The following is a 12,319-nucleotide window of genomic DNA, read 5'->3' as shown; positions in this document are numbered from 1 at the left end:
ACAACAGGGCGCCTGGTTGGCTTAGTTGGTGGAGCATGGGACTCTAGATCTCAGGGTTTTTAAATTCGAGCCCTACATTGGGTGTAGAGATTACTTAAAAAAAATAAAATCTTTAAAAACACAAAGCAATATTCAGTGGTGCTCTTCATCTGCTTCGCTTGACTATGTAAGGAGGTAAAGAGGAAATCATGGTTCTGAGCGGTGTGTTCATTCTTTTACATTCATATGTATTTGACCACATGTATCCCTAGTCAATGCATTGTTTACTAGTACTTGAATTTTAGGAAAATAGAACACTATGTATACTCACCTATTGCTTGCTTTTTCACTCTTGATTTCCCTCATTCATCGAAAATGCTATTTGTTTCTGCTGCCATATAATATCATATGCACCTATCATGATTTTATTTACCCTGTTTTGTGAAGATACTTGTTTCATTTTATACTATTAGGAATAATGCTATTTTGAACATCCTGTTCCCAGACACTGTCACTCTTATGCTCTAGCCTCTAATGCCCTTTAGAATAGAATTGCTGGGTAGAAAGTGCAGAAGATTAAGGCTGTCTTGTTCTTCAAAGTAGGTGTACAAACTTGCACTTAATCATATCTTTGTCAGACTTGGCATTGGCAGGATTTAAAAAATGTGCCTTTCTGCTGGATATAAAATGATGCACCTGTGTGGTATTAATTTATATTTCTCTGCTAATGAGATGGAGCATTTTGTTGTGTGTTCTCTGTCTCATTTTTAGCTAGTTTTTTAATATTTTAAAATTTATATAAAATATATATATAAATATAAATATAAAAATATATAATTTTTGCAGAAAAATTCCAGGAAATTTAGCTCCATTTGCTTTATTATCCTTGTTTTCTTCTGAACAATTTGAGAGGAAGTTAGAGACATTGTGGCCCTTTCCCCTGAATACTTAGTATGTATTTCCTAAGAATACGAATATTCACGAACATAGAGCTGCAGTATAATGATCAAAATCAGAAAATTTAGCATCAATATGATGCTATTAATCTGCAGTCCATATTCAAATTTTGTCAATAGTCCCAATAATGTCCTTTCTAGCTCTTTTCCCCTGGTCCAGGACCAAGTAATTCTAAGATTCCTCATTGTGTTTAGGTGTTATGTCTGTTTAGTTTCCAATTCCTGAGGCTTTCTTTGTCTTGACTAACATTTTTGAGGTATACAGGCCAGTTATATAGACCGTCTCACAAAATTGGATTTGTCTATTTTCTCAGGATTAGATTGAGGTTATACATTTTCGGCAGGAAAGCCAAAGCCGAGGTGTTGTCTTTAGTACCTCCGGTACAGAGAGGGTCAGGATAATCCGTTTGTTTCTGTGAAGCTGGTGATGAAAACATTTCGAGTTTGTTATAGTGATGACCACCAGGTTTCCCCACTATAAAGTTACTGCTTTTCCTTTTTACTTAATAATCAGGGAGATACTTTGATACTCTGGATATCCCATTCCTCAACAAACTCACCAGTTTTGGCATCCATTGATTTTCTAACAATTTCTTCTATATCTATTACTTGGCATTCTGTAAGGAAAGTTTTCCCTTTTCATTTATTTCAGTATTGACTGATTTTCATATTATTCAGTGTTTTTTAATCATTTTATTATGAATTTTGATTTTCCAGTTGTCCTGGGCCAGTACAGTGGAAGGCCCTTCAAACTAATTTCTGAGTTCTGATATGTTCCCATTATTCTCTGAGCACTTCCTTATTTTCTGGGGCTAATAAATGTTCCAGGCTTATCCTGTCTTTTCCCTGGAATTGGCCATTTTCCCACAGAACCCTGGTTCCTCTTGGAGAATGGTATTTTCAAACAGATGTAGGTGCTAAATGTGCTCATTGCTACTGTTGCCCCTAGCACCACTCACCAGAGCTAGAAAATTGTGGGTGTGTGGCGTGTGTGTGTTATATGTATTCCATATATGAGTTCATACCAAAACCTCTGATTCTAATCCAATACCCCTGCAGATTAAATTCTAGTATTCACTCTTTCCTTATTTGTGATGCTTTTTCCAACAGTGAGAAATCTTGCTCCCATTATCGTTAGTATATTTATTCATTTACTCAAGCCTAGAATATACAAGTAGTTTTTAGAACTAGTAAACTTATACCACTAGGAAAAGGAAAAAATATGTGTTCTACAGTTGTTGAATATAGTGTTCTATATTTCATTTAGTCCAAAGCTTTGATATTTTTGTTCAGTTATTATGTATCCTTAGTGATTTTTTTGTTTAGTTGTCAATTAGAGAAGCATATCAAATCTTTATGTTTTTTTATTTTTTATTTATTTTTTATTAAAATCTCTATGATTGTGGATTTTTCTCTTCCTATAATTGTGTCAGTTTTTGCTTAATGCATTTTGAAGACCTATTATCAGGTATATATCCATTTATGGTTTTTTATGTCTTTCTCACGAATTGACCCTTTTGACTATAAAATGACGTCTTTTTCTCTGGTAGTACTTCCTGTCTTGAAGTCTATTTTCAATATAATACTATGGCTCTTTTGATGTTTGTTTGAATCATATGTTATTTTCCATTCTTACTTTCCAATTGCCTGTGTCTCTTACATATATCACATAGTTAGGAATTGCTTTTTAAGTCCAGTCTGACACGTTCTATCTTATTTATTTATTTTAAAGATTTTTATTTATTTGAGAGAGAGAGAGAACACGAGCAGGGGGAGGGGGAGGGACAGAGGGACAAGCCGACTCCCGACTCAGCAGAGAGCCTGAGATCACTACCTGAGCTGAAGTCAGATGCCTAACCAATGACACCCAGGTTCCTCTGGTTCTGTCTTTTAATTGGAGCTTTTAATCCATGCACATTTAATGTAATTATTGGTTTGGTTGTACTTGGCTTTACCATTTTGCTATTTTCTAATTATTTTCTCTTCCTCTTTTTCTGTTTTTAAAATCAAATATGTTAATATTCTACTTGAATATCTCTCTTAATGTATTAGCTCTACATTGCATTGATTTTCAGTTGTTTAGGAATTACAATATGCATCCTTAAAACAGTCTACTTAGAGTTAATATTTTACCACTGCATATAAGATGTAAGACCTTTATAGTGATATATTTACATTTATAATCTCATCCTTTTTGCTATTGTTGTCATCTCTAATTCATCTAGGTATGTTGAAATCCTATGATGCATTGTTACTAGTTTTGCTGCTGGCTCTCCAGTTTCTGCCTACTTTTGGTCATTCTCCAATGTTTTCAAGTAGACTTTTTCTTTTACACTTTATAATTGTTTATAATTTAAAATTAAAATGAAACATTTGTTTCTGTAATTTTTATATTGTTTATAATTTTTACATTGTTTATACTTGTTATATGCAAGATTTTTAGCCCAATAAAATATAAACTACAAAGCCATTACTAGAAAGTTTTTAACTATAGTCGTGTTTATCAATCTCTTATTTTATGGTAGCATTTTTTCTCTTATTTAAGGAATCCTATAATTCCTTCAGGATAATAAAATTATCTCTTATGCAGGCATATCTCATGTTATTGTATTTTGCTTTATTGTGCTTGCAGATACTGCTTATTTTAATGTAATTTTATTATGTTACGTTAATCACCATACATTACATCATTAGTTTTGGATGTAGTGTTCCATGATTCATTGTTTGGATACTGTGTTTTTACAAAATGAAGGTTTGTGCCAACCCTGTGTTGAGCAAGTCTATAGGCACAATTTTTCCAACAGCATTTGCTCATTTCATGTCTCTGGGTCGCATTTTGGTAATTTTTGCAATATTTCAAACTTTTTTCATTATTGTATTTGTTATGGTGATCTGTGATCAATGATTTGCTGAAAGCTCAGCAAGATGACTTGCTGAAAGCTCAGATGATGGTTAGCATTTTTTAGCAATAAAGTATTTTTAAATTAAGGCATATACAGTTTTTTTTAGACATAATGCTGTTGTACACTTAATGGACTGCAGTGTGGTATAAACATAATTTTTATATGCACTGAGAAACCAAAAAATTCATTTGATTTGCTTTATTGTGACACTTTATTGTGGTCCGGAACCAAACCCATATCTCTGAGGAATGCCTGAATTCTAAAAGTTTTGAAGTTTCCTTTTCACAATTGTTACTTTAATCTCGTTAGCCTTTTAGCTTTGTATTTATTTGGTGTGAGGTAGGGATCCAATTTCATTTTTCCACATAGGTAAAATATTCTCAAAAGCCATTTATTGAACATTCAGATTTCCCTCAGTACCCTACAACATTTACTATGTTGGGGACTGGATTTATTGCAGTGCCATAAATAGTTTGGGATTTTCTTGTGCTATGCTATTTATTTCATTACTTGGCCAACCCCTTCACTTGTGAACTGTATCCCATCCCCTCACCTACCTAAGAATATTACTCCAGCAAGTCTCCTTTCTCTCTCCTGCTTCAGATTTCACTCTACCTGAATGTTCCTATCAGCATATAAACATATTGTTTTTTTTCTGTCTTAAATAAACAAAACTCTTAGCCCCACCTCCCCTTTTAGCTCTGCTATACCTCTCTGCTTTCCTTCACTACAAAACCTCTTGAAGTCTACACCTCCTGTTGTTGGAGAGGAAAAACTTTTCCTCTGCCCTCTTAGATTTAGAGCCTGGGGGCCTGTGAATTAAACTGACAAAAGAAGATGAACGGGAAAAATTATTCATATACTTATGGGAGCTTACAAAAGAAGTAGCTTGATAAATGGTTAAAGTTAGGGAAAGGAAGGGGTTAGAAAAGGTCTTTGGGGAAGGGCACATGGGTTTCTAGAAGAACAAATGGGAGATCAGAAAGTTTGTGATAATGGTTGTTCATGCAGGTGGGGGTGGTTTTTCCATTTCTGTGGCCATAAGATTTCCCTGGAGAGAGAATTTATGGTAGATATTCTCTAGGTCTCCTTCCTGCTAATAAAAGCCCACCCCCATCCACTCCCCCCCCCCCCAAGAGGGAATTTATGGCAGCCTTCTTTCCTAGAAGTTTCTTTTAGTCAGATAAGCGAAGCTCCAAGAAGGCTTCTTTCTGTATCTGTTGAATCCCAAATGCCTTTAGCTTAAAATAATCTTCATACCAACTCGGGTTTTGAATGGGTCCCTGTATTGTCTCCAATTCCCGTCTCCCCATCTTTCTTGAATCCTATTCAATCATCCCACTGTTCCACAATATCTTTTGTCAAAGGTACCAAATACCTCCACATTGTTAGATCTGATGGTTGCCCTCAATACTCATCTTCCATTCCAGCTGCATCTGACCCCGTCCCAATCCTCAACACACATCATTCACCTGGTTTTCCGGAAGCTAGCTCTTTTCCTTCTTTCTCACCGGTAACTTCTCAGACTCATTTGTGCTCACTCTCATCCCCCTTCTTTTTATTGCGCTGTCCAGTCTTCCTGACATTTTAATTCTCTTTTCGTAGTCACTCCATGGTATCATATATTGATACCATATAAAGCCTGATGATTCCCAAATTTTTATTTCCTGACCTGATTTAATTAATAAATTCAAGTGTCTTCATCCACAACAATGTCTGATTGGCATTTCAAACTTACATGTTGCCATGGTTTGAACGTTTGTGTATGCCCCACCCCTCCTGCCCCAAATTCATGTTGAAATGCTAAGCCCCAATGTAATGGTATTAGGAGGTGAGGCCTTTGAGAGGTGATTAGGTCATGAGAGTGGAGCCCTCATGAATGGGAACTGTGCTCTTATAAAACAGACCGTACAGGGCTCCCTAGCCCCTTCCACCCTGTGAGGATACAATGAGAAGCCTGGGATCCAGAAGCACCTGACCATGCTGGCACCCTGATCTTGGACTTCTAGCCAAGAGAAATGTGAGAAGTAAATTTCTGTTGTTTGTAAGCCATCCAGTCTGTGAGTGGACTAAGACATGTGTCTGAAACTGAACTCTTGATTTTTTTTCCCCTCCCTCCTTCTAGTTGATGGGCCAAAGTTTTTCTTTCCCTTATACCTTACATCTTTTACCATAAGCAAATCTTTTTTTTTTTTAAGATTTTATTTATTTATTTGACAGAGAGATAGCACAAGCAGGGGGACAGCAGAGGGAGAGGGAGAAGCAGGATCCCTGCTGAGCAGGGAGCCCGATGCGGGGCTCGATCCCAGGACCCTGGGATCATGACCTGAGCCAAAGGCAGATGCTCAACCAACTGAGCCACCCAGGCGCCCCACCAGGAACAAACTCTGTTGGTTATACCTACTCAATGTATCCAGAATCTTGGCTATTTCTTACAACTGCAACATTAGCCCTCTGACCCAAGCCGCTATCATCTCTCCTTGGATTACTTCCTTAGCTTTCTGTGTTCCCTGCTCCCCTCCTGTTTTCACTCCCCGCCCCCCTGCCCCCCCCCAGGCCCCATCATCTATGCTTAACAGGCAGAGTGGTTCCTCCTTATCACTCACAGTAAATGCTAAAATCCGTATGACCAGCCAGGCCTTTTATCAAATGTCAGCAGACTATAGCCAGAGGCCAAATGTGGTCAGCTATTTTAAATAAAGTTTTATTGTAACACAGTCACACTCATGTTACATATCCTCTATGGCTGCTTTCACACCACAACAGCAGTGTGACCAGAGGCCCTATGGCCAGCAAAGCCTAAAACATTTATTACCTGGCCCTTTACAGAAAATGTTTGGTACCCTACATGACCTGCCCTCTGCTACATTGCTCACTTCCCTTCTGCTCCAGGGACTTGTCTCGGCCTTCTTGGTGTTTTTAGATTTGTTAGGCAAGCTTCTACCTCAGGGAACACTACCTGTTGCTGTTTCATCTGCTTAACAATTCCCTTCTCTTAAGTATTCACCGCTTTACCTCCTTCAAGTCTGCTCAAAGGTTACCTTCTTCAGTGAAGCCTTTCCTTACCACTCTCATATTGTAATCCTCCCTGCCATCCCCCTGAGGTTCCTGGCTTTCTTTTCAAAGTATTCATCTTTTAATTGTCTACATCGTTGATTTTTCTGTTTTTTCTCTTCCTCCACCAGAATGCATTCTCCGGGAAGGCGTGGATTTTTCTCCCATTCATCATTCTGTTCACTGCCATATTTCGAGCATCAAGAACATTACGTGACGGGAGGTAGGCACTCAATACATATTTGTTGGAGAATTCCCTATTTTTTCCCTGTTCATTTATTCATGTATTCATCTTCCACGTATTTACGGAGTAATTACACCGTGCTGGCCCCAGTTGTAAGCACGGGTAAAGGGCAACACGGAGCCCCTGCGCTCAGGCATCCCGGATCACTCATGGGCATGCTGGAACCAGCTGGTATCAGTGCTCAAGAGCTGAGTGATACTGTTTCAGGTAAATTTTTCCGTTGTTAAGGAGCATTATACACTAAACTGTATAACTTCACAACGAAGCCATATGAAAAACAGAAATAATGACTACTCCACACTCACTACTTCCTAACTCCTTGACTACATTTTATTGTTCCTTTGCTCCTGAGGTTAGTCCCATCTACTGCAGCAAGGCGGCGGGCAGCACATCCACGGGAAAGTCCAGCGCAGCGCTGAGCCCTCCGCGCGGACTCGCGGGCGCGGGATTACGGCGCCCCCGTGTGCATCTGCCCGCAGGAGGCCGCTTAGCCGCGACACTGAGTGCGCCCCGCCACAGGCCACCACCCCACCCGCTCGGGACAGGGGTTCCCTCCGAATGCACGTACAGGGGTCTCCAGGTGTGGAGGAGGGGGTGCTCGGGGGGCCCCCTGGACGGCTTGGCCAGCTTCGGCCACTCTGGATGGGGGAAAGCCTTTACTGTGGAAGGGAGGAGGATCGATCACTCGGGCCTCCATTTGCCGAGCCTGTGCCGAGCCGAGACGCGGGGATCGGCTGGGAAGGCCTGGGCGCGCGGAGCCCGGTGGGAAGCGCGGGGCGGCCCGCCGGGGTCGCGGGCTGGCATTCCGGTGGGCGCTGCGAGCTCGAGGGGCTCCCGCGGGCGGCCAGAGGCGGCCGGGCGGGGAGGGGGGAGGAAGGGCGGACGGGAGGGCGTGGTGGCGGAGTCCGGGTGCAAGTCTCAGGTGCGTGTCCCAGGTGCGCGCACGCGGCCCCAGGGGGAAGGGCTGGCCGTGCTCCCCAGAGCCTCGGAAGTTCGGTGGCCGAAGCTGCAGTGGGGGCCCCAAGCGTGTTGACAAATGCCCGCGACTTGGAGAGCTCCTCTGTACCGGCCTGTGAGACTGAAGGGGCTCTGGGGATCGTGCACATAGATGGGCATTCTCTCGCCCGGAAAAAATTACTGATGCAGTGGTTTTAAAAAAGGGATCTGGAGTAGTCAGATTTTCCCTTTTTAAAAAAAAATGGATAATTTTAGAGCGTAAGAAGTCTCAGAAATTATCCCTGCGGAGCAGGGTTGGGCTCGTTTTATGGCTAAGAGTCACACCGAGATTGCATGTAGACCTGGGAGTAGAGCCCTGGTCTTCTGTCCCAAGTCCAGGATTTTCCTCCTTATCTCAAGGGATACTGCCATTGCATGTTTTATCCACCCCCCCGTTGTTGAATTCGTAAGTTTTTAATCCATGTGTGTTTTATTTTGTAGGAAGAAGAAATTGACTAAATGAAAAACATGAAGTCAAATAGAATTAGAATCCCACTTGCTATTATTTCAAGTCAGGGACGTAAAAGTATACCAGTGCTGTCTTTCCCCAGTGATATCCTGGGTTTTATTACTGGAAACACCCCATTTTTCTAATACTCATTATGTCCGGAGGGAAATCTCCTGTGAAGAAAAAAGCTCGTAGAAGTTTATCAATCAGTAAAACTAAAAAAAACGAGTGTAACTCTATTATTTCGTTTTTTAACAATGTCCCACCTGCTAAACTTGCGTGCCCCATTTGTAGTAAAATGGTGCCGAGATACGACTTAAACCGGCATCTTGATGAAAAGTGTGCTAACAATGACATCGCCCCAGTTGATCTGAGTCATGTTGGCTTAGAGAATTCAAATGGGTCTCCAGTAAATTTAACCAATACTGTCTTAGAAAATGTAACACCAGAAAAGTTGTCACCATCACAGACAAGTTTAACCCCTGACCAAAGTGATTCAGCAAAAGTGGGCATAAAACAGACCAGCCCCTACTTTAAAAATAATAATGACTTGGCGTGCAAAAGTCCAGATAAGCTGAGACATCATAATGTGAAAGTCATTACTTTGGGAAGCCTATCATCTAAATTGTCCAGAAGATACATAGAGGCTAAAAGATCAATAGGTAAGAAGAATGAAGAATTTGCCAGTAAGAGTCCACAGAGTCCCTCAACCACAGTGGTTAGGAGCCCAGTTGATAAGTGTTCAGAGACTGAGGACAAGGATCAAATTTTGGAGAACAGTTCTCAAAAGGAAAATGTGTTTACCTGTGACTCTCTGAAGGAACAGAGAACTTCTGAACATACTGTAGAAGGCACTAAAGTACTGGAAGCTGAAAGCCAAAAGGCTACCCAGGAATGTGGGAGATCACCCCTCACCCCTGCCTTCTCAGATAACGCTTCTGTGTTACTTTCACCAAATTTAACGCTGGGGGATCCATTGAGATCTGCTTCAGAGGACAGTCTTGAGTGGGAGACTATCACAGGAATAGATGGTAAAGATGTTGAAAAATGTGAGGCAGGTAGTTGTGAAGAAGTAAAAATGACTGTTGCTTCAGATGCTAAAACACAGTTGTCAGATTGGGAGGCAAAATCTCATAGTTCTACACATGATGATTCTAAGGGTTGTAACATCCAGGACCTTCTGGAAGGTGACAGTGACTTAAAGAATGAAATCACTTGCAGAATTCCTTCGGAGCAGGGGTCAAGCTGTGATGTTCCTGATAAAACAATTACAGTACCACCAAGTCATCCTTACTACCTTCAGAGTTTCCTGGTGGTGCTGAAAGCTGTATTTGAGAACAAAGAGGATCGGATGCTCTTCGATGAACATGAGCAGGAAATTGTAACTAAATTTTATCAGTTATCAGGTATCAACCTTATGTGCTTCCAAGTTTTTGTTTTCCATTTGCTGTCCTGATATGGCCGGTAATCTAATGACCACAAGGAGTCAGTGTGGTTCTGTGAGTCCTCCAGGAATACTCACGGAAATCAGCCAGCTACAAGGTTTGAGAAGAATATGCTTGAAAAAGAGACAGGATTTTGTGTCTGGTAACGTATGCTTCTGCGGCATCATCTCCTTACAAGGCGTACTTTGGTTTTAATGGAAGCAGCTGTTTTTCCTTTATATGTATATTTGATGGTTGTAAAACAGCCTTTTCCAGGATAAAAAAGAAAAAAAAGTGATTTAGAAAAGGGTACTTTGCATTCTGAGCATGTAATCAAGCTTAACTTAGGTTGTTCTATTGTTTTCACACACCATTTTCTCAAAAATGAGGTAAGATACAAGAAAGAACAAACCAAGGTATCTTAAGGCATGTTTTTTTCCTCCAATAATATTTTAGGTTTCTGGGCCCTGCTTTTAAGGTCAGGGTGTGGAGGAATTGGAAACTTTCAGGCTAAATTGGTGCATTTAAAAATAGTGGTCTATGCTCAGTTCCTTGGGAGCCGGTGGTGGCTCTATGCTGACAGTGTAGATTTGGAGCAGAAGCCGCCCTTGTTGCACTGCTAATCCAACGGGCCGTGATGGCTTTATGGAACCAAGTTCCCCCTGAGGTAGGAAAAGCTTACTTGGGGGCTACGCTGATCTCTCATAGTTTGCAGTCAGGTCTGACTCTTGAGTTTAAAAAAATATCTTAAATATTACCAGTAATGTTCAAGAGGAGGGTTTTTGTTTTAAGTAAACACAGTGGAATTACAGTCTTTGTATTACTTTTTAACATGTGAGTGATACTTCTCTGGGCAGTGTTGCATAAATTATCCACACAGCCTCCATCTCCACTTGTGCTGTCCTCACCAGAACATGGACATAAATGATACCACATTGACTCTTACTACAGAAGTCACAGATCTTTGGTTGGGTGCTGCTTGCGTTCATGTGAGCATTCGAGTAGTCATGGCTCTGTGCTTCTGTGTAATTGAGAAGTATGAATGGTTCACTTAGTGCAAGTTCTGTAGATTCTTGTGTATGGCTCCCCACAGATATCATTTGCAATGTCTCTGTGTGAAAATAAGTGCTAATCGAGTTGGCCTCTTTAAAGAAAAAAGGGGAAAAAAGTTGAAGATTTAAGAAGTATAATTACAGCATTTTAGAATTGGCAGAAATTTAAAGATAATCCAGATAACAGGAAAACTGTGATTAGGTTAATTAAATAACTTTACCAAGATCACTGAGTTAGGGATGGCTGCCTTACCAAAGCTATACATATTTTGAAAAATCTTTTCAGATTATTTTCAGCCAACAATAGAATCATGCATATTAAACTGAAAGCAGAGAACAAAATAACTAGAATTCTGGGTAGGGCTTCTCTAAGGGAGGAAAAACGGTGGTGGCTGGAAAATGGGAATCCTGGTTCTTCCAAATTTTGAAATGGCCAATAACCACTACCAGTATTGGAACTTTTTAGTGGTTAATCCACCAATAATCGAATACCTCATCTTGTTTAATCTTTTCACGAATTTGGGAAGATGGTATTATTGCCCCAGCCCCCCTTTTTTTTAACAGAAGAGAAAATGGAGTCTCAGTGAGGTTCATAGACTTGTAGAGTTCAGAAGTGGTAGAGCTGGCCCAGGGCTTCCCACCCTGGATGCTCTTCCTGTCCTGTGGTGACAGGCACACAGGGCAAGGAGATGTCTCCATGGGGACCTCTATCTGAAATAATATTTTCCAAAGGAAGAGAAAGATTTTCTTGGAAGATCATTTGAGTAAGCATTGAGTCTATTTATTTACTTTTTTAAGATGTATTTTATGTATTATATAGAGAGAGCACAAGTGTGCGCGTTGAGGAGGGGAGAGGCAGAGGGAGAGACTCAAGCACACCCTCCGTGGAGCCCCATGCGGGTCTTGGTCTCATGACCCATGAAATCATGACCTGAGCCAAAACCAAGAGTCAGATGCTTAACCGACTGAACCACCCAGGTGCCTCAGCATAAGTGTATTTTTAATAGAATATATTTTACTTTTAAACTCAGTTTTTAAAACGTGAATATTGGTTGTGTTGAGAAGAGATATTTTTCACTATTTTTCTTAACTTTATTGCAGCCAGTGGTCAGAAGTTGTATGTAAGACTTTTTCAACGTAAATTCGGCTGGATTAAGATGAATAAATTGGAATACGAAGAGATTGCCTCTGACCTAACACCTGTGATTGGAGAATTGCAGCAAACAGGCTTTCTGCAGACAGGTATGATTAGTCAAAGGAAAT

The 12,319-nt window shown here is 40.5% G+C and overlaps 1 protein-coding gene across 3 annotated transcripts in view; it reads left to right on the top strand.

Moving 5' to 3' along the window:
• Positions 1 to 7,871: 7,871 nt before the first annotated feature.
• Positions 7,872 to 12,319, top strand: part of FAN1 (FANCD2 and FANCI associated nuclease 1) — a 29,324-nt gene continuing 24,876 nt past the window's right edge. For 2 of the 3 annotated variants that reach the window (XM_027572271.2, XM_027572269.2), the window contains exons 1-3: positions 7,922 to 8,058; positions 8,574 to 9,986; positions 12,158 to 12,298. In XM_027572271.2, the coding sequence (XP_027428072.2) occupies positions 8,735 to 9,986; positions 12,158 to 12,298 (1,393 nt within the window). In that variant the 5' untranslated portion in view covers positions 7,922 to 8,058; positions 8,574 to 8,734. Of the gene's footprint in view, positions 8,059 to 8,573; positions 9,987 to 12,157; positions 12,299 to 12,319 lie in introns of all 3 variants that reach the window. The other variant, XM_027572270.2, reaches the window with a different exon arrangement.

The sequence above is a fragment of the Zalophus californianus genome, chromosome 6 (genome assembly GCF_009762305.2).
Source record: "Zalophus californianus isolate mZalCal1 chromosome 6, mZalCal1.pri.v2, whole genome shotgun sequence".
NCBI lineage: Eukaryota > Metazoa > Chordata > Mammalia > Carnivora > Otariidae > Zalophus > Zalophus californianus.
Note: the sequence above shows the minus strand (reverse complement) of the source record. Positions and strands in the feature narration are given on the sequence as shown.